Source organism: Pituophis catenifer, unplaced genomic scaffold (genome assembly GCF_029215685.1).
Source record: "Pituophis catenifer annectens isolate HBS135680 unplaced genomic scaffold, rPitCat1.0.hap2 SCAF_4, whole genome shotgun sequence".
Taxonomy (NCBI): Eukaryota; Metazoa; Chordata; class Lepidosauria; order Squamata; family Colubridae; genus Pituophis; species Pituophis catenifer.
This window is the reverse complement of record NW_027256884.1, coordinates 111085664-111108138: the sequence shown is the minus strand read 5'-3', so window position 1 is coordinate 111108138 and position 22475 is coordinate 111085664. Positions and strand designations below refer to the sequence as shown.

Below are 22475 nucleotides of genomic sequence, written 5' to 3'. Positions count from 1 at the left end.
TTAAGGGAACTTAATATTCATACTCCCCTAAATATATAATATATATAATATAGGTGCAGTACAGTTTTCCAACTGAGATGAAAATTAATTAAAAAATGAACCCTATTGTAACAGTGCAAAGGAATCATGTCTCAGTCTTACAAAAACAGATAGGTGAATCCAATACTTAATGACTTATAGACAGGATAATTGTAGGGATACGAATTATCTGACAAGGAAACAAAATGCAAACTTAAAATCTTCCTATCAACATTTAAACAATTTTCCAAGCAGTAGAAATATTGGAAGTCTTTTTATGTCCATGGAATCTTACCTTTCATTTCAGCAGAAACTGGGATAAGCCTAATTCCACTTCCAAAACAGAGACAGCAGGTTTAAAAGTCTTTCTGGAGCTTTAACTTCTTAAGCCACGCCATACATGTGCAAGAATGTCAGGGGAAGGAGAGGCTGTTTGCCATTGCAGAAAGTTATGGATTAGTTTTTTTCATACTGTACTCCTATACTCTATAGTCCTCTGTTAAAAGAATATCTAATAAGAATAAATTTATGGTTTAATTCATAAGTATTTGAACATAGGATAATAGTATAAAAATATTATATTTTGAGCTTTTCACTTAATATGCAAAGAAAGGAATGTCAGAGAGCATGTAAAGATTTGAGACACCAGTTTGAATACAAGTGATACATTAAAATATCTAATAAACTAGTATGACAGAGAAATATAAGTTATTGCACTAAGCTATATCCCCTGTGAAGCATTCTTGGCTAAACATTGAACAACCTTTGCACTGGATATGGTAAACTATTATTTTGGCTAAAATAGCAAATATAATAGATTTCCTTAAACTCTATAATCTAGAGTAAAATGGTTTTTTCATATTTTATCATCTCCAGAACTATGCATGCTTAAATATGCATAATACTTATTATTTCCTTACGAGATATCACTTGAATTGTCAACTATGTTCACAATATGAATACATTTAATAGCTTCCTGGTCAATATAGTTGATTCTGTTTTTTAAATATATCAAAATGCTGAAACTCTTTTAGTCATCTAATGCTCTAAGATGCAGTTTTCAGCCTTTCAAAGTCTGTGTATAGTGTTAAAAGAAACTTCAGAATTCTATGATTTTGCAATACCATGGTCTGCAATATATCAGCCTCATTTAAAACCCCTTAATACATCTCGCTAAACAACAACATATAAAACAGGGTACTGTGTCATATCATTTATAAGCCAACATTTAATGACTTTTGTTGGAAAAATATAAGCCATAGCTTTAGCTACAGTATAATATTAAATAATAACTCCTTTAGCTAATACTCCTGTCCTTCAACTCATTGTTATTTCTAGATGGTCCTAGATAACTTGTTCGTATCATAGTATTTCAATTGAGTTAAGGACAGGAATTTGGCTTGGCCATTTAAAAATGTGAAACTTAACTCTACTTTAGCCATTCTACCATAGATTTGTGTGGTCTGACAATCTCTTGTAGAATCTGTTGTACAATCCAAACTCCATATTCCTTTTTATTATTATAAGGTGGCTTCTGAGGTTGAAAAACACCCTGATATTTACACCACCATGCTTTTCAGTAAACATAATGTTCTGTTGTTGGAACAGTCTTGTCCCCAAATACAGCATCTCTCATTCAAGGCAATTTTTTTCATTTTATTCTCATCTGCTCAAGGAATACATTCCAATAGCTTGCTGAATCATGCAGATAGATTTTGATAAATGTGAGGTGCATGACAATGTGCTTCCTGTCTAGCAATGTTTTCATCAACATCCTCCCATACACTTCACTCTCATTCAGTCATTACCTTGCGTTGAACTTCTGACCAATGACAAGTGGCCAGTAAATATTTGCCATTACCAAGTGATATTTGATGGGTAACCACTTTTGGGAACTAAAACAGTAATTGGACATACCCTCCAATTACACACTATCAGGTTGATGATGGATTGGTGGGAGGCCAAAGCCTTTGATGATGGTTCTGTTAGTACTTTATGAAAAACCCCTTCTCTTGAGATGAGCAGAGATCCCCTTCGATCATAACATGATTTAGTTTCACAATACTGTATCGCGAACAGCATCAGACCACCGATGTGGGTAGTTTTTATGGGGACGGGCCCTCAATATCAGTCCTGACTTGTTAGTCCCTTGGAAGTATCTTAAAATTTCATAAATTTTCCAAAAAAGAAATGAATACTGACTCAATTCATTTAATTAAGGCTTGTGTAGTATATTTTTCAGGATTTTGATCAGAATCTCTTTACCTTTTAACGGGAATCAGATGAAGCTCAGATCACGCTGAATATCACAGTACTTCAGGAATACAGATCACTCTAAATTTCTCTCACCAACTGTAACTTAAACAGACATCCTCCTGCTTCATCAGATGCTGACATCTCACAACTTTTTATTCAGATCATAAACAGCCATAACTTCATAATATTGTAAAATTTAAAACAAAAATGACTGAATAAACTGAAATAAGACTTTATGTAACTTGAGATCTATTTCAGTACCTCAAAAAAACTGTAGGCCATATTCTTTATATTCAGCATAGTATAAATACAACAGCACAGCCCCTATGAGTTTACAGAAACAGTATCTCCAATGTAACTTATGAAAATTTCTAGGTTTTTCAGAAAGCTACCTTATGCAGAATCAGAGAACTGGCCACCTAACTTAATTATACCATCTGCTTTGCAACAGCTCTCCTGAATTTCCACAGGGACTCATTCCTGCTTCTAGATAGTGATGCTGAAAGTTAACCTTGTTATCTTTTACATGGAAAACATAAATCCAATTTGGTGTAGTGGCTAAGATGCTGGCCTAGAAACCAGAAGACTGTGAGTTTTAGTCCTGCCTTAGGCATGAAAGCTGGCTAGGTGATTTTTGACTCTCTCTCAGCCCGACCCGTCTCACAGGGTTGTTGTTATGGGGAAGAGAGGAGATGGAAAGAATATTATGTTTCCCACCTTGAGTTACTTATACTGTAAAAAAGATGGGATAAAAATCTAATAAAGAAACAAGTAAATTAGCCCTTAAGCTTTGCTTTTCTGAATCACCAATTTAGCTGAAACTACTTTTTCACCTACCTAAATTTCAAAATTTAGGAAATTGCTCAACAAGTTTTTAAAACTTACAGTTTACATGTTTCTGCATAATAACTAGTTTAAAATACATTCTATAAGATTTATCACAGTGCTGACTATCTCTAGAAACTTATCAGGATCTGCTGGAGAGCTAAATGGAACAATGCAGATCAATATATGCAACTAGTCCTCACTTACCAACCACTTGATGAGCAAAAAAAAAGACTTATGGCTAGTACTCAAGTTGCAGCCATCACAGGGTCCTTGTAGTCACACAATTATGATTCATGTGTTTGGCAACTGGCACACATTTATAAGGATTTGCAGTGTCCCAAAGTCACCTGATCACCATTTGTCACCTTCACAGCTGGGTTCTAAGCAGAAGTCACAATTTTCAGCCACATGATACTGTACTCAGCAACCCACAGCGATTCACTTAACAAATGCAGTCAAAACTGATAGTCAGTCATGGTCATGTAACTTCTCATTTTATAACTGCATGCTTAGTGACAAGAGTTGCTGGTCTCAACTGTAATTGGTAAGTGAGGGCTATCTGCAATAGTACTTAGACTTATATACCGCTTCGTAGTGCTTTGCAGCACTCTGAGTGGTTTACAAATGTCAACGTATTGTCCCCAATAATCTGGGTCCTCATTTTACCGACCTCAGGATGGAAGACTGAGTCAACCTTGAGCCGATCAGGACTGAGCTCCAGGCTGTGGGCAGAGCTGAGCCTGCAGTACCGCATTCTAACCACTGCACCTCCACAAAGCAATCCCTGCTGCTTCCATATTTTTGTACTTCTAGTTTATAGGATAATGTACAGTAAATAAAACAAATTCTAGTTACATTTTGTAACAGATGTATATAGGAAGTTTATTCAAAGATCACGTTTTAAGTGATCACAGAATATCCTCAGTCTTACAACTCACAACAGAATAGTTAGGAAATATTTTTTTAAAAAAATTTGATTTATATGCCGCCCTTCTCCGGAGACTCAGGGCGGCTTACAGTGCATTAAGCAATACCCTTCATACTTTTGTATATTTTATACAAAGTCAGCTTATTGCCCCCACAAACTGCGTCCTCAATTTACCTACCTTAGAAAGGATAGAAGGCTGAGTCAACCTTGAGCCTGGCAAGATTTGAAATTACTTTAATTGCAAACAGCTGGTGTTAAATTACAGTGCTTAGTCTGCATAGCTATTCAGGCTCTATTTAACGTGAAAATCTTTTTTGTTGCAGTATCAAAAATAATTGTCAAATATAGTGAAATCTAACGGCGAAGATATTCTAGACAAAATTATTATACAGTAAGTAAAATTACATATATACTTTCCAAAACCTAAATTTAAATATTCAAAAATAAGTTTCCATTACCCATTTTAACCACAGTTCCTTGTTACAAGTTTAACTATAGCTAGTTTAAAAGATATTCATCTCTTCCTGTGCACAAATAGAAATGGAAAACAATTTTTGGTTTTAACATCTTGAGACCACCATTGTTTTATAAACTGTCCACCCTCTCTGAAAAAAACGCAGATAAGTTAAAACATCTTCACCCAAGATGAAAACAAGATTCTAGAATTTGTTTTGATGGCAAAAAGTGTATTCAAACCAATTCAAATCTTTAGTCAGTTTACTTAGCAGTTAAAGATTTCCTATGCATTTCCTTTTCTCAAACCACCTCACTTCCTATGAATTTCTTCACATGAGAAATAATTTGATGTTAAAGATATATAATTTATTTTATCCAGTTCATAGTTTTTCCTTTTTTCCGTTTTTCTTTTTCCTATGACTAGTATGAAAATTACTACACAAAATGTCATTCTATGGTTTTTTTCTTCTTGTAGAATTGGATTCATAAAATCGTTGTTCCCTAGGAATTTTTACTGTACGTTGTCCATCCTGAAGAGGAGCAGAATAATAATATTTTAAATTAAAATAATAGTATTTTAAATTCCTGTTCAAACACATGAGAAAATAGTAAAAATTCTGACACTGGGGATAATGGTAATAATGCCATCATGATCAGGTTTATTTTATTAGCCAACATTGAAAAAAGTTCATTTTCAAACCAACGTAAAGCTTATATTCAAGAGTTTGATTAAGAATAATCTATTTCTTTTAGTCTTGCCTTAGTCATGAAAGCCGGCTGAGTGACTTTGGACCAGTCACTCTTTCAGCTCACAATGTCAGACTTGGGTGACAAAACCAGTCAGTCAATTCCTGTTGCAATCAATAGATGAATACTCACTTGATGGAGGGTGGAAGAACAGACCCTGTACTTGGGGGAAAACACTAGGAAGAAAAAACTATATTTATTGATTAGAGATGTCATATCTCTAGAAATCAAGCGCCAAACTACAGGTAGTCCTCAACGTACAACCACAGTTAAGCCCAACATTTGTTGCTAAGCAAGACAGTTGTTAAATGGGTTTGGCCCATTTTACAACTTTTCTTGCCACAGTTGTTAAGTGAATCACTGCAGTTGTTAAATTAATAACATAGTAATAAAGTGAATCTGGCTTCTCCACTGACTTTGCTTGTCAGGTCACAAAGTGATCATATGACCCCTAGAACACCGCAACCATCATAAATACGAGTCAGTTGCCAAGTGTTGAATTTTGATCACATGACTGAGAAGATGCTGCAAAGATCATAAGTATGAAAAACGATGAATCACTTTTTTCAGGGCCATTATAAATTTGAATGTTCACTAAATGATCTGCTGCAAGTCGAGGACTACCTGTAGTCCAATGTTATTTATTTTTATATATGATTTTATTTTTCATGAATGCTGGATCTGTACCCTAGATATTTGATTTAAAAAATCATTTAAATTTGAGCAACCTCTTTCTGACAAAAAAAATCTTCAAGTTGTTTTTATGAATATGACAGCACCTGTTGTGACTCCGACCCCCGAGCCCGTCTTATCGGAGAGAGAAGACTCCGAAAGTGAAGGAGAGGAGTTGGCAAGGCCTCCCTCTCCAGGACCCTCCTCTCTGGCAATGCCTCAGGTGTCTCCCGAAGGAGAAGAGATAGGTCAGGAGCCAGGCATTTCCGAGCAGCCGCAGTTAAGACAGCTACGGAGATACGTCTTGGCTGGATCCCCGCCAGCGTCGGAAAGACAAGCACACGCAGCAGAGAAGGCGGCGTGCCAGAGATTAAGCTGAGTCACTGGACCACACCCCACAGGGGATAAAAGGGGGTGTGGTGGCCATTCAGGCTTTGTGACGGACAAAACTGAACAGCTAGCAAGTCATAGTGTGTCTCTGGAACTTCGTTATCTGCCTTCCTTGAATTTATTATGGACTGGACTTGACAATTCTTTGGCTTTGTGAATTTATTTTGGTTTATCTGACGGAGGAGGAACACCTCCCTCTGTGAGTAAAGTTTTTGGCAAGCAGTTACTGGGTTGCTGCCAATTCTGTAATTGAAGGAAATTGTTGTCTGCAAGTTTATTTTAACTCCTGGTGACTGTTTGTGTGCGTGTGTGAGACGGGGACAGAACAGCACCAATATTTTAAACTTCAGATAGTAGAAAAATACTCTTCACAGCTTTTTTAAAATATCGATTCATACAGTACTCTATGAAACTGTTGCAATTACATTGATAAAATGAATTATCCAAGCCAAAAAATAAGACTCAAGTCAAGAGATATTCAAATATTAATATGGTTTTAAATGTTCCAACTTTTTATTGTATTATCCTGCGTCCATCTATGTTTGGGATATTTTTGGACATGCTTTCCCTAAAGCATTTATTAATAAACTCAAGTTTTTGTTTTTATCTTACATTTTATGAATTTTTCTAATAGGTGGTTATGGATGTTTTGTACCAACATATGCATTTTCATACCATATAGATATGCATATGCTCATTTTTCTCTATTATATATATTTAATCTGTACTGTTGCCAGAATCACACTGAAAAATATGAACACTGAAGATTGTTTTCATTTTCTTATTCGTCTATGTATATAAACCATTTTGTTTTTTGTTTTATTTTGATCCCAACTATGTAAACCAGTAATTAAATCAATCATTATACAAGAATCAGAAATCATATTATGAATGCCTACAGTCAAATCCTGATATTTAAACAATTTAATTGCTGATTGGATTTATGAGAATTTTAATCTAACATATGAGGACAATGCCAAGCTCAGAAAGATCAGTTTATTATATAAGAACAGAACTAGATGAATACTGGTTTTATAAACCGTTGTAAAACCGTTCTCTGCGTCTCATTGGCTATCTTCCAAGCCACTCTCCTCATCCCATCTCCATCAAATCACAGAAATGTCCCCCCTCCTCCCATCTCCAAGGAAACAGAATCTTCAAAGGAATTAAGTAAGCAAAAGTTCAAGCTTCTCCTCTCCTTTCATGTCAGCGCTGGAACGCTGACATGTAAATTTACTCCATAATAAATACATCTAAAAAATAAGTTTAACAAATACTGATAATTTGCTTGACTGAGAAGTAAAGTAAATGAAAAGTAAATCATGTTTCATTCAATAGAACCCATTTCAAAAGCAAACGTGATTGTGTGATATAGCATAATGATGGCAGCAGAAAGAAGGAACTTTTACTGAAGCTAAAGCACAACAGTCAAAGATCATGATGTGAATGTGTCCATTCCATTAGAATATAGCCTAAATTTATTCCTGGAATTTAAAAATGTATTATCCATTTCTTCTAAATAATGGTCAAAGAAATAAAAGTACAACAGAATTGGAAGGGACCTTGGAGGTCTTCTAATCCCCCTGCTCAAGCAAGAAACTCTATAGCATTTCAGACAAATGTTTGTCCACTCTCTTCTTAAAAACCTCCAGTGTTGGGAGCACCCACAACTTCCACTAATTAATTGGAATTGTCAAAAAAAATCTCCTTAGTTCTAGGTTGCTTCTCTCCTTGATTAGTTTCCATCCATTACCTCTTGTCCTGCTTTCAGGTGCTTTGGTTGATCCCCTCTTCCTTGTAGCAACCCCATAGATATTGAAATACTGCTAGCATGTCACCCCTAGTGCTTCTTTTCTTTAGACTGGACTTACCCAACCACATTTTGGCCTCCAGTCCCCTAATCATCTTTGTTGTTTTTCTCTGAACTCTTTCTAAATGAGTCTCGACATCTTTTTTATATACTCGTGACCAAAACTGGATGCAATATTCCAAGTGTAGTTTTACCAAAGCATTATAAAGTGATACTAAGACTTCACGAGAAAATAAACCTGGAATTGGCTAAAAAAAGTCAATTACTTGTTTCATTTTTTTGTTTAACAAACCATTCCCCAAAGAAATCTTGGTTTATTGTTATATGAAAACATACCGATAATCCAGTTAAAATCTAAAATGAATATGCATAACTGAGACTTAAACAGAAGTTATTTTCTGTTGACAGTGTTTATTTTAAAAATGTTTTTGCTAATCAATTCCAAATATCAATATTAAAATTAGTACCCAAGGTAACAGACAGGGTAACAGATGTTTTAGAAATCTGGAATTTTAAAAAGTTGAGAAAGAAAATGGTCTATAGTTAATTAACACATTCAGAAGAGTTAATAGTATATCAATGTATTTAAACAAACTTTTCATTTAAAAAATTCTTTGCACATCACAAAATTAATGTGCAAATCTAGTTATAATTTAAATACATTTCATTTTAAAGATAATAGATGCATGGAAACAATTGTAAAAAGTGGTGGTTCTCAAAAGTATTAATACCACAAACCCTTAAAACAACTAAATCTTTTCCTAGGATTAGATAAATTCCATGCATTCTTGGAAAATACATTTCCTTTAAAGGTGTTGTGTGCAGAATTCAATAAAACTAGCAGAAATCATCCATTAAACAGCAGTTTTTTATATTTTCAATAATCTAAGCTCTTGTACATAACCCATTCTGTCATTAGGATTTTTACTAGCTTAAGTTCCAGTTCCGCAGTAATATCATATTACCCCTATTCATGGTGCAAATGTTAAAATGTTAAAGGAAGATTAAAAAAAACAATCCTTGCAAACATGCAAGAAAGTGGAGAAGCCATCAGGAAGTTGTAAATGGTAACCAAGTAGTGTCATGTTTAACGCTTAACAAGAACAACTGGAGCGCTGGAGCTATCATATGAAGCAGCTTGGTCAAGTGACATCACATCATTAACCAAGGACTACCTTCATGTTTCAACCCTCCGATTCGGTCAAAATGTAATAAACTTATTATTTATTTTGATTCTGTGACTTAAATATAGTTGAGTGCATGATCTCTTTATTATTTAAGAGTGACATAAGGGAAGTACTGAAAATTAGAGCCATATACATATATTTTAAAAGATATACTGATACTATAATTCTTAAAATGTAAATCTGGGAAGTTTAAATCTTTTAAATAAATAGCACCAGTATAAATTCTAAGAATTGATAATCCAGTTATAGTTTCTGCAGTGTCGATAGAACAAGAAAAACTGAAGTATTCAGTATCAATATAAAGATACTCATTCACCTTTTCATAATAAAAATATGACCGTGTGGGTCTCCTTTACAAAACCAAGGATACAAATACTGCAATTACATATTTGCATTAATATCTGACGCAAATACATAAGCTGTAGTATTTGTGTAATGACATCATAACACCTATAATCATTTGCTCCACACCCACCCTTATATCCTAGGCAAATCTTTTAGCTTCATATAAATATGGGATCAGAGAAAGCTCCCATCTTGTTTCTTTAAAATAATCTTATCAAATTTGCACTGGCAATAAATATGTTTAACCATATACTTTAGTCCACTCATATAACATGAAATAGGAGTAGCACTTAAGACTTATATACCACTTCACAGTGCTTTACAGCACTCTCTAGGTCAGGGGTGTCTCGATATAACTCAATTTCATTGAGGGCCACATCAGGGTTATGTTTGACCTTGGGGGGCCAGAGTGGGCATGGCCAAGGTGACATGGCCAGCTGTCACTTGTGTCGAGGGTGCCTGCGGTAGCCTGAGCGTTCTGCCAGAGAAAACAGGCTCCCGAGCTCCGTTTTCAGTTGCGATGGCCTCCTGCAACCCTCTGCCAGAGAAAATGGAGCTCGTGCGGCCCTCCTGAGCTATTTTCATTGGCAGAGGCACCATGGCCCAGTCCTTCACTTGTTCCCAAGGCAGCCCTGCGGGCCACATCTAAGCACACTAATCCTAACCTTGAGTAACATCCTGCTCTAGGTGGTTTATAGAATCAGCATATTGCCCCCAACAATCTGGGTGCTCATTTTACTGACCCCAGAAGGATGGAAGGGTGAATCAATCTTGAGCCGGTCAGAATCAAACTCCTGGCAGTGAGCAGTGAATTAGTCTGCAATACTGCATTCTAACCAGTGAGTCATCACGGCTCCATGCTATGCTTATGCAGTAACAGCTGTTTCCTGTTATCTCTACTATACTTGATTTGCCTATACAGTGGTCAAAATAAAACAAAATAAATATCCAATATGAAATGCTTTCATGATACTATAATTATACTAGTATATATTAAAATCTTGGTTTTTTTATACATTTAACATGCATTATATAACAAGTTCTGGGATAGTTTTCTATTTATATTTTTATTTCCAGATAGCATAGGCGATTTAAAAGGGAAACTTTTCATCTAGGAAGAATATAAAAAATTTACATATTTAAATGAAGTGCTGAACTGAAAATATTTTGCCTACCAAAATTATTAAGTGCTAGTAGTTGCTAATGTTTCCAGAATTTGTTAAACATAACATTTTCTTTAATATTGAAAGACAGGAATCTAGCAAATACATTTTTTATAAAAGAAAATGTGTTTGGGGGAAAAAGAACACTTTGAATATATTTTATAAATCTGCTTCAGAGGAAGCACAAATGCAATAGCAGTAATGATCCATTAAATGATGAAATTTGTGTCCTTTGAAATTATTTCCATTCATAATCTAGTTAAGATCATAGGTGAGTATTCACTACGTGTAGGTTTTCAAGGCTCAAAATGTTTATTTGAACTTGAACATAGGATTACATTACGATAACAATCCCATTGCAAAGAGATTTATACATGTTGTTGAAAAATAACATTTGATTAAAAAAACACAAATCTATATTGGCTTACCAATAGTTTCATATTTTCTAAAGCTGCATTAACCCCAACTTTTTCTATGTATTGCAAGCTGAATTTTTATTTTCATACAATTACAATGGATAAAAGCAGATCCACCCCACCCCCCCACCCCAAAGAAAAGATAGGCATTGTCAAAGAAAAATAATTATGGATACTTACAATTAAATTTAAAGATAGTATTCATAGCAGTGTTTCAAAATCATTTAAACTGTTATTTTATTGTAAGCGTGTAACTCACAAATTTCACAGCATGGTCACATTATATTTTGTGGCAGTCACAAACAATTGATGTACAAAATGAAGTGCGTTATTTCTACACTATCCTAAGCCTATGACTAAATACAAAAAAAAATGTCTATATAGTTTACAAAAAAGGTTAATGTCTATATTAACAGTAAAACCATTCAAAAGTAACAGTTGAAATTATATAGAGTTATAACACCAGATAGTCATTCATTCAATTTCACAAGAGTACAAAAATGAATGTTTCAATATCTGCGACGCTTGTTAGGTCCTTCAAAGCTGCCCCCAGGATTTCCTCTACCAAAGCCACTGGGTCCACTATTGACGGCACCTACACCACCCAGAGCTGGTTGAGGAGTTTCAGAGCCTGGTCTATTAACCATAGGTGAACCCATTTGTGGTGGGCCTCCTTGAGGAAATCTCTCAGAATGCTACATTAAGTCCATTTAGAACAAACCCCCAATTTGAATTACAATAAATAGGGGAAATATGGCGTTTTCAGGAAGTTCAGCAGATAGTCCAGCAGAATCAGGATGACACATAGAAGGAAGAAAGGAGCAATTAATTTAGTCATTACCTTTAAAAGTTGAATGAAAACTAAAAAGTCAAACAATATTGTGACAACCAGCTCATTTAGTTAAAGGAATAGGTAGGCAAAGTGTAACCATTCTAAGAGGCCTACCCTAATTCTAATGAATGGGTATTTTATATTCTGAATCTTCTGTACAAAGTATGCATAAATATTAAGTATGTTAAGTATGTATAAAGTATATCAAAAATATGTATAAAGAAATGAAATTAAAAGTACATTTTAGAAGGTACCTAAACTTAACTTTTTAAGAGAGGCTAGGTTTAAAATTGTTACAGATGTACTATAGATAGATATAGATAAGATGATAGACAGATGATAGATGATAGACAGACAGACAGATATAGATAGATTTCATGTAATTCACACGAACATTTAGAGCCAAATTTATATTTAATGTCTTTAAAATATAAGGTGTAACCTAATAGATTGAGGGTGTCCTAATTCAAAATTGTAGAGAAATGAGAATATTTCATAATCTTGAAAAACTGCTAATTCATTACAATGCTAAGCATTGTTTAAAGTTATATAAATTAATATGAATGTTAAATGCCTCACTAAAAGAAAAATTTAATTAAGATCCCTGAAATAACTTAATAGCCTATCTGGCCAACTCCAACTTTATGATCCAATTAGGATTAAAAATATGAATGGATATGAATATTGAATATTTGGTTTACACAAGGAGTTATATTTTCTGAAATTTGTATTTCTCCTGCATTGCAGTTTCTAAAAGTCCAAAGCAAGCAGCAGCAGATTTTTCAGAGAACAGAAAACTGATTCTTGAAATGAATGTAACGCCAAAACTAAATCACTGATATGAATATTGCTATATTAATTCTAAAAATTATAAAAACCAGCAGTAATTATCTCATTTTCTGGGTCAATTGCTATGTTAGATAACTGGTATAAGATTGTATCCTTTTCCTTGAGCCCATTACACTCCCTGCAAATCTGCTCTAATCAATTACCGTATTACCCGAGTAGATGAGAAGATACTGAGCGAGAAAGCATGTAAGAAAAGTTCTCTGATGTGAGGTTGATGTGAGGATGGATGTTATTATTCAATTTATTACAAAAATAACAGATACATGTTTAAGGAGAATTAAGCATTAATTTAAGGAGAATTAAACATTTAATTAAATTTAAATGTTTAGCTATGTCTACTTTTTCCTTCAGTAATATAAAAACTCTATAGATAAATATTGAATTATATATGTAATAATATCAGAAATAATCCAAATATACTAGGCTGAAGTGATTTTGAAAAACAAATTGAGCTCTTCCGAAAATCCGAAAATAAAATGGTTTCCAGTTCTTTTACTGACAAAGATTAGTATGCCTTCTTAACCATTATTTTCTCTTTATTAGTTACATCATAATACTGTTCATTATTTTTCTCCCTTAAAAAGTAGAGAAATAGACTCATCATATGGTTCAGTAATATGGACAGGACATGCTGAACCTAGAAACTAGGTATAGCAGATCACTTTATGAAAAGCGATTTTCTCAGCAAAGGAGATACAATAATTAAGTTGATTATTCTTTTAAAAAACAGCATGATGTTCTTACGGAAAATAATACATATATACATACTCCCATATTACATATGCAATACATACATAAGAAAACTGCAGATATAACTAGATTTTTGATTCTTGTTTTACTACAACAGATTTAGTGTCGAAAACACTGAATACATTTTACTTCACCAATTCCACTTCTTTGGAACTCCAAACATAGCAAGAAATGCTATAATAATAGAACCAAGAAGTTAAATATATTAAATGCTGTATAAATATTAGCTAATATCCTTGCCTTGCGCTTAACAACTGAATCAGATCTAGCTTTCAGAAGGAACTCTTTATTAAAAACAGGTCTTACAAAAAGCTTTGTGGTTATAAACTTACTCTGATAAAAATCTGTTAATCAATTAAATTTGCTTTAAAAAAATATTCAAAGATAGCTTCACACCATGAATCATTTCAATACACCAAAAATAAAACATCTTTATCGGTAATCCATGTCTACAACCTGGATGACTGAGAATCTCCATATACATTTAATTTAATTTTTAAATTATTTTTAATAACAATCACCGTATGAAGTTATCCTTGTTAGATAGATTTGCTATGTTGCAGAAAAAAAATAAATGTTTATGATACATTACCACAGTTCCATTATCTGGCATCATTGGGGTTCCAATGTTTGTAGCTCCTTCTGGCCCCAACGAAGGACCTGGACCCATTGCTGGGCCAGGCATTGTCCCTCTGTTGTTCATAGTCATACTCATCATTGGAGGTGGAGGAGGAGGACCTTGGTTTCCAGCAGGTGCTGGGCTAAAGGCATCTATGTAAAACAGTCTACACTTAGAGCTGTCCTAACTGCATTTTAAAGAATTACAAATTATAATAGTAGAAACATTTGAAAAAAATGCTGTTATTGTTTGAGACTGTACATTTACTTTAAGTTTTTGACATTAAGCAATTATTATTGAACAATACCATTCCAAATAAAGTGTAACATTCTCAATTTCAAGTATTTTTCCATAAGCTAATTCCTATTAATTCTTGAAGATAATGGCATTAACTTTCAAAATGGCACCAGTTCTTTTGTGTGCAATGATTTTCTCCCAAAACATCATTTGCTTACCATATTGTACAAGGCTAATTAAATTACAATTTTATGTCTATGACTGTGAATGTAGAAAATCTGAGTATTACCAAGTAGAAAATGCAAGAAAATATTTATTTGGAGAAAATCATATATGGAGTTAAAGATTATTTTGTATAGCTTGCAATAATAGAATGCTTGACTAGAATAACATTTTTTAAAGTATACAAGGTAAAGATAAAGTCTCTTTTGAATCTACATAAACTTGATTATCATAAGGACTATAATCATCATTTTCTTGACAACAATACTGAAGTGATTTGCCATTGTCTTTTCTGGATTTTTTTTTTCCAATTTCTCTATCTAGTCTGCAGTCTTGTAATTTTCTGGTGGCCTCCCCTCCAAATACTAGGCATTACTAAATGCACTGAATTAGAGGCTTCTTTATAAAATGTTACTACATGCATATTGACAAAGAAAAAATATCTAGGAACTTTGTGATCAAGTTATATAGGTACTGACTTTAGTGAAAAACAATTCTCATAAAATAAATCAGGGACAGCACAGATATAGAAGCAGTGGGTTTTTAATTGTCTTGGTTTTAATTCTAGATAGGCAATGATGGTGGCAAGTTTTGTAATGCCCAATGTCTACAATAAGAGAGCTTTCTCTCAATGCCACCTTCCTGTGCTTCTTTGCTTAATACAGATATTTTCACAGCAGCATTAGAGCTAATCTGCACAGCTCCCTTTTTATTTTACTCATGATTTACTGGTAAATACTGCTAAATATAATTAACATTTTAAAGATTTTTTTTCAACAGGGGCTGAGTAGTTGTTACACTTTCCTTTATTCTTGTTACAGTAGAGCTCAATGAAAGCACACAGGATTGGGCAAAAGGGGGCAGGATTAACCAATTAAAGAGACAAAGTTCCTCTGAAAGTATTTTCTGAATTTTAGACTAATTTAAAACAGATGGAACTGAAAACTGGAACTTGCTTTTAGATAATACATTTGCCACAGAGGTTTATACCCAACGCAACAGATCCCCAGAAAATGAAAACCCAGATATGAAGACATTTCCCCCTCCTTTTCCCCATATCAGTTATCTATAAAGGCATCCAAACCAGTTTTAGCTCAAAATCTGAAATAAAAATGAAAAAGATCTGGATAATAAACTTAATCCAAATGTTATTAGAGATGCCTGGATATCACACTTCTTAAGGAAGCTACCCAAATAAAACAAAGACTAATCTTAGTCAGGTACTCATAAATATTATTATACCAGATGGCCCAAAATGCCACAATGAGAAATACCAAAATAATCAATATTAGACATACAAAATAGCTGTTGTTAAAAGAAATGTGGAGAATTCTAGTACGAGTGTTCTACTCACTCACTTTAAACAATAGAGATCAATACCTCAACTTTGGCATACTGTACAAATATTCACTAGTGTGGTAAAGTAGTCACTTTACATGATACTTGGCTACTATTACACAAATATGCATGGTTATAATGCAATAAAATAAAGTTCTGAAAGACAAAGAGGTGATTAATTAAACACTTAATTATAGTTTGGTCCCATTATTCCCATAAGGACAATCCTCCAATTAAAAACAACATATTCAAGACCCTGCTATAAATTCTCAAGAAGTAAATTAAATCTAACTTTTACTTGTAGTGTGATGTATTTTAATTTTACATTTATTAAGATACAACTTTAGAAAGATTTACAACAAACAGGAATTCATGCTTCTCAGTTGATACTGATAGCTTTTCCTATTACCTTCAATTTTGTAAAATCAAAAATTATGTTTGAAAGAAAAAAAATGAGTCCAGTATATAACAAATTAAAATTTTGGCCAAGATTATCTGCCAAGGTCCACAGAAGTAACATGTACAGTCTCAAAGAAATTTTCAAGAACAAGAGCCTTTTGCTTCAGATCCCTACCTCCCATGTTTAATGCTCCACGAGGACCCATATCACCCATTCTCATTTCCTGTTCTCTCTGAAAGTAAACATAATTTGCATCGTCAACCTATCACTTATTATTTTAACATTCTCATTTCTTGGCCAATCATTTTATGAAATAACACTTATAATTTCATGAAATCAAAAAATACCATTACGTCCATTAATAGAAATTTGTACTTTATTCTTTTTCAAAATTGTGGCCTTTAATATAAAGACACAAAACAATATCAAGATAACCACCCAGAGATCAGCCTCAAGTATACTAACTGGCCCAAAGGAAGAATCAAAATAGACGGTAGTATTTACAGATGGTTGTATTTGTGCCATATTTAATATTTTCTGAGATTTAATTATGGAAAAATAATACAAAATATTCTGTAGCATTATAATACCGGTATTAATCACACTGGTCTTAGAATTAAAAAATTTAAATTATTCTTTCTGCAATATAAAATACATATATTAATTTTCAATTATGCTTTAACAGCAAATGCCTAGCAATACATAGTCATCAAACTGTAGCCTGTACTATATGACAGCATAGACAGACAGTAAATATTCAGCAAAAATGGAAGGTCAGGCTTTTTTCTTTTTAAATAATAGACAGGTGGAGTAATTGTAGGCAAATGAATTACTGGATTTCTTTTTAAGATTACCACATGGGCATGAAATAAGTATTTCCAATTGGGCTCAGTTAGATTCTGTAAATAGATAAAAATGCAACTATTAAGGTATCCCTTAAAATCAAAAATAAACATTAGCAAGTATTTATCTAACTCTAACTGTTAAAAACTTAGTAAGCTGCATAGTAACCAGAATTCATAATTTTAATTTTTATTAAAGAAAAGAGAACAACATTGCCATCCTATGTTAAGTAAAAAAGCTGACAGAATATGTATTATTGGTGATGGAACACATGTGAAGTGTCAGATAATTTCACTGATTGATAACCTGAAGAAATTAGAACAGAATTAATTAAAAACTACAAAGCTCCATGTATTTACTTATTTGGTATTATTTTCTTCTCAGAATACAGCTAAAACCATCTATATAATATATACGTTAATGTATACAGTAAAAAAGTAAGAGACAAGATATTCTACAATTCTGAAATGTTCTAATGTAAAATAAATATATCTATAATTTATATACTACCAAAATATTAAAATTACCATAGAATTAGGATAGGCAATAATACCATTATTTACAATTAAATTTAAAAGTATTCATGAGATCCATGGTAAATGTTGCACTAAAACACACTGCATAAACTCCACTATAAGAACAAGAAATATTAAATATCAAGAGATAAACTATTACTTTTTAAAAAATTATTTTTTTGCTTTAAATAGTGCATGTTTGTCATATACATCAAATACTACAACATGAATAGAATATGTATTTCAGTTGTGCATCCACTAAAATAATAAATGAAGGACTAATTCACATAGCTAAAAGTCCCACAGGATCTTGCTGGACTCTGCTCATAAAAATATCATATTCAGAAACGAGCAAAAACAAGTATACAATTGTCATGCTGTCAAATATACCAATATTATAAGATCTTGTAAGCCTTTTCAATTAATACTTAGTAAAATATATATTAAGAATAATACTTAAAAGTAAAATTTTCTGCTTTAAAGGAAATCCATAGTAACTTCTCAGGCCAATAGAGCTACATATGAGCATTAGAGTACAAATATGAACTAGAAATATATGAGTAAAGAAATTAAGTGAACGACAGAAAAGGTGCTTTGAATTTTATTTTATCTATGTTTTTGTATTTTATCAAACACAAAGAATATTTTAAAATAGAACCTGCATTACAAAATTACCCAGCCAAATGTAGAAATACTAGTCACCAACAAAGCCCAAGCAAATGCTTAAATTTATATAAATATTCTAATATTTAAACTCATGTAAATATTTTAATATAGAAATCTATCTAAATATCGTTTTCCAAGGTTACAGACATATTTTTACTAGAAGGTGGTGGTAGTGATATGCAGCATATAAAATTGATTAAAATCCATGTTTTCAACTGAACAATTAGCATTCCATCCAGACATTATATAAAATCATGCAATGGCAAGAATTTCAAGCTGACGTGAAGTTTTGCACTCTTCAAAATAATGTTTAAAATTATATCAATGGCAAGTAAAAATATCATTTACTAAGCATTTAAATGTTTTAGGCATTGTCTCAGTTATTCTACATCTATCCTGCATTGTAAAGCTTATTATCTTCAAATTACAGTTGAGAAGCCGTGGCTAGATGGCAACTATTAAGATTCGTATTTTATTCTATTTATACTGTTAGAAATAGCATTAAGATTCAAAATTTCAAAGACTATTATTTATAGTAAAAAAAATTACCAGACTTCACTAAATTGTCTGGTTTATTAATCTCAGATCTTAATACAAGAAGAAAAATTCAAAGGGGGACTGCACACCAAATAAGTGAGGCAGATAAGAATTTGTTATCCAAAGTACACAAATCATATCTTGTTTCATTGCATAATAGATATGTTAAGACAGTTTGAATTTCTTTTATATAGTCCCAGTGATTTATACCCTTTCTTAAACCAATAGTGAAATAATTTTTGCCACTAAAATTTAATTTTAGTATATAGTGGATGTGGTATCTCATTTCAAATTCCTTTTAAAATATTAATAAGTGAAGATTTTGACATGACAAAAAACTTGCAAAATAATGAAGCACAGTATGCTTTCTCTTATTCTCTCCCAAAATGTGTGAAGTATGCATGCATACTTCTACTTAACTATCAACAAAATGTTTATTTCATAGACAATTTAAGGATTTACTAGCAAACTCCTTATATTACCTTTGCTTACCTGTACAAATTAAATCTTCAGAAGGCAGCAGTATCCACCATACATTCAATCACTGGATTTGCCCTTATTTTGAAAAATACTAAGCAATTAAATAAACCATGTTGCTCTTTTTCTTACATCGCTTTAGCAGAATCTTTAAAATAAATATATCATTTAAGTTCGAGGATGTATGTATAAATTCTAGGTTAATAACATTTCAACAGCATCTTTTAATTTTCTAAACAAAGTATTGAGTTACAGAAAAACATTTAGGAGCTTCCTTTATACACACTGAATTTTTATTTGTTATTTAGATGCCATTTCTGTTTACATTTGTTTATAATATATTCAAAAAATACACACTGATATTATGTAATTCTCATAATTCAGCAATCCATCTTTGCATTTATGACCTTCACAGATCTATAAAACAAAGAAAGCTGAAGTCAAACTGTAAGCAGTTACCGCTTCACTTAGCAACCACCTTGCTTGATGACCCAATTGTCATTGCTAAATGAGAGTTATCCATATATGTTTGCATATATCCAGAGAGAGATAATATCCTGAATGCTGAATAATATGAAAACATATAGTGATACAATATTGTGAAATCTAAGAAAATATGAATATCAAAACCCTATATTGTCATCACTAGGACTACAATACAAGCATTTTAAGTAAGGGTTTTAATCTAACTGCAATAATGTGTCCATCACACAGGGAAATATACATAATAAATTCACAATATAAAAAGTTCTCAGTCACCTACATCTCAAAATATACAGCATAATTCCCTCAAGACTAATAACACAAAATGTATTACTGTGTATTGCATTTAATGGCAGAATGACTACAATTTTATAACTCAAAAATGAAAAACCTCCATAATTTTCATGAAAAGAAAAATAATGGAAGCATTCAGATAGTTAAATTTTCTTCTCAAATTTATCTGAAACAAAATAAACATTAGTTTTGCTATCAATTTACATGCCAAAATTCTACAATATTAAAAAAATTGAAGGCATCATTAGCTATAACTTCCTAATATTTGTACTTAATCTATATTCACATACATAACAGCTGCCTTATGCTAAAATAAAGAATGTTATTGTAAATAGAAACTCAACAGCAACTCTCATTTTTCTGCATATTCAGAAAAAATAACTAAATCAAATAATCAACACATTAAACAGTAATAGGCACATTTTAGCAAATATGCAAATTTAGAGAACTCAAATTGTACATTGCAAATGGATTTACTTTCAAATATGAAGTTTGTTTGGCTAGGAAACAGCAAACAGTATACACAATGTCATTTTCTTGGAATCTTAATAAAAAATTAGCTAAAAGTACTAAACTTCAAGCACTATGAATTTAAATTGTGAACTCAGAAATAAATTCAACATTTCTTTATAATTAAATTATCAATTGTCAGTTGGAAAAAAATCCAAAAGGATAAAGGTTTCCCTCGCACATATGTGCCAGTCATTCCTGACTCTAGGGGGCGGTGCTCATCTCCGTTTCAAAGCCGAAGAGCCAGTGCTGTCCAAAGAAGTCTCCATGGTCATGTGGCCGGCATGACTCAACACCAAAGGTGCATAGAACGCTGTTACCTTCCCACCAAAGGTGGTTTCTATTTTTCTACTTGCATTTTTTACGTGCTTTCGAACTGCTAGGTTGGCAGAAGCTGGGACAAGTAACGGGAGCTCATCCCGTTACGCGGCACTAGGTATTCGAACTGCTGACCTTTCAATCGACAAGCTGTGTCTTAGCCACTGAGCCACTGCATCCCTAGTATAGTTGTTAGCAAAATTATGTGAAAGCCAACCACTAAAGATTTAAAAGTATGTGTTCTCTTCATTGAGAAATGAACTTAAAAACTAATTTCTTGCAGATGAATTTGAAGCAAATTTGTTGTTGTTAGGCAAGAATTGTCAACAGAATACCCACTCCACTACATCCTGGGAGAATATTTTGCTATCAGAATAATTTCACTGCTAATTTTTACTAAATCCTCAAATACTTTTCAACGTATTATATGCTAATGCTGATGAAATAATTCTTAAGACTTTTTACGTTAGATCATTATATTTATAATCTTCGTTAAACTACTGTATAGAAAATTAAAAACTAATCAAGTGGATGAATTAATAAAGTTGCTAATGAGATTCAGCAGGAAGCTAAAATTACTAGATTTTATTGTTTCCAATATGATGGGAAAGGAGTTTTAAGCAGAGATTTTTTGGGGGGAGGGGTATTATTTTAAGAGTTAGAAGTGCCTAACAATCCACTTCTATTGTTCCTTACATGGTATCTTATAAAGATTGTGACTAATAAAGTATACTTACCATTGTAAAAAGCAAATGTATGCAAGATCTACATAAAATGGAAAGATATCCAAGTTTCAGGAATAAAATATTGAATGTTACTTAGAAAAATGTCATATTATTTTTATTAATTGTGCCATGCTACCACTGTGTTAGACTGGTCATAATATGTGCATATTATATAAAATATACACTATTGTTTTTTCATCCCTTTTATATTGTGTAACCATTACAATATATTATCAAACCAAATAAGCATTCAGTCAATAATGTTCAGATTATACACCACACAAATGAAAAACTTGTAAGATAAAACGATACTGGTATAACTATAAACTAATAAACTGGCAATGTGTATTTGGATCAGGATCATCATCATCCTAGCGTTATTCCCACAGGGGCAGAGTCCGCTTTTTGGACTGCCATCTATTTGGATAGCAGCAGAATATAAATGCAATAAATAAAATACATTCCAGTTATTACAATCCCCATTGAGGGGTTAATCTACCTTTGAATGAGGTTTCCTTTTAAATTTAAAACAAACACGATATGAAAGGAATAATTCAAGTTACTGAGATATGTATTTTTGTAAAAAAATAAAATAAAAGTTGCATTTATACAAGATTTAAAATGTAACAATCAAAAACTTCCTA

The 22475-nt window shown here is 32.5% G+C and overlaps 1 protein-coding gene across 2 annotated transcripts in view; it reads right to left on the bottom strand.

Annotated features, from left to right (window-relative positions):
* PSPC1 (paraspeckle component 1) overlaps window positions 1–22475 on the bottom strand; it is a 54269-nt gene that overhangs the window by 10358 nt on the left and 21436 nt on the right. The window contains exons 7-9 of one of the 2 annotated variants that reach the window (XM_070942847.1): window positions 16638–16695; window positions 14240–14418; window positions 11367–11911 (exon numbers count right to left, since the gene is read on the bottom strand). The exons of the other annotated variant lie outside the window; for it this stretch is intronic. Coding sequence (XP_070798948.1) covers window positions 11726–11911; window positions 14240–14418; window positions 16638–16695 — 423 coding nt within the window. The 3' untranslated portion in view covers window positions 11367–11725. Of the gene's footprint in view, window positions 1–11366; window positions 11912–14239; window positions 14419–16637; window positions 16696–22475 lie in introns of those variants that run through there. 2 annotated transcript variants of the gene reach the window in all.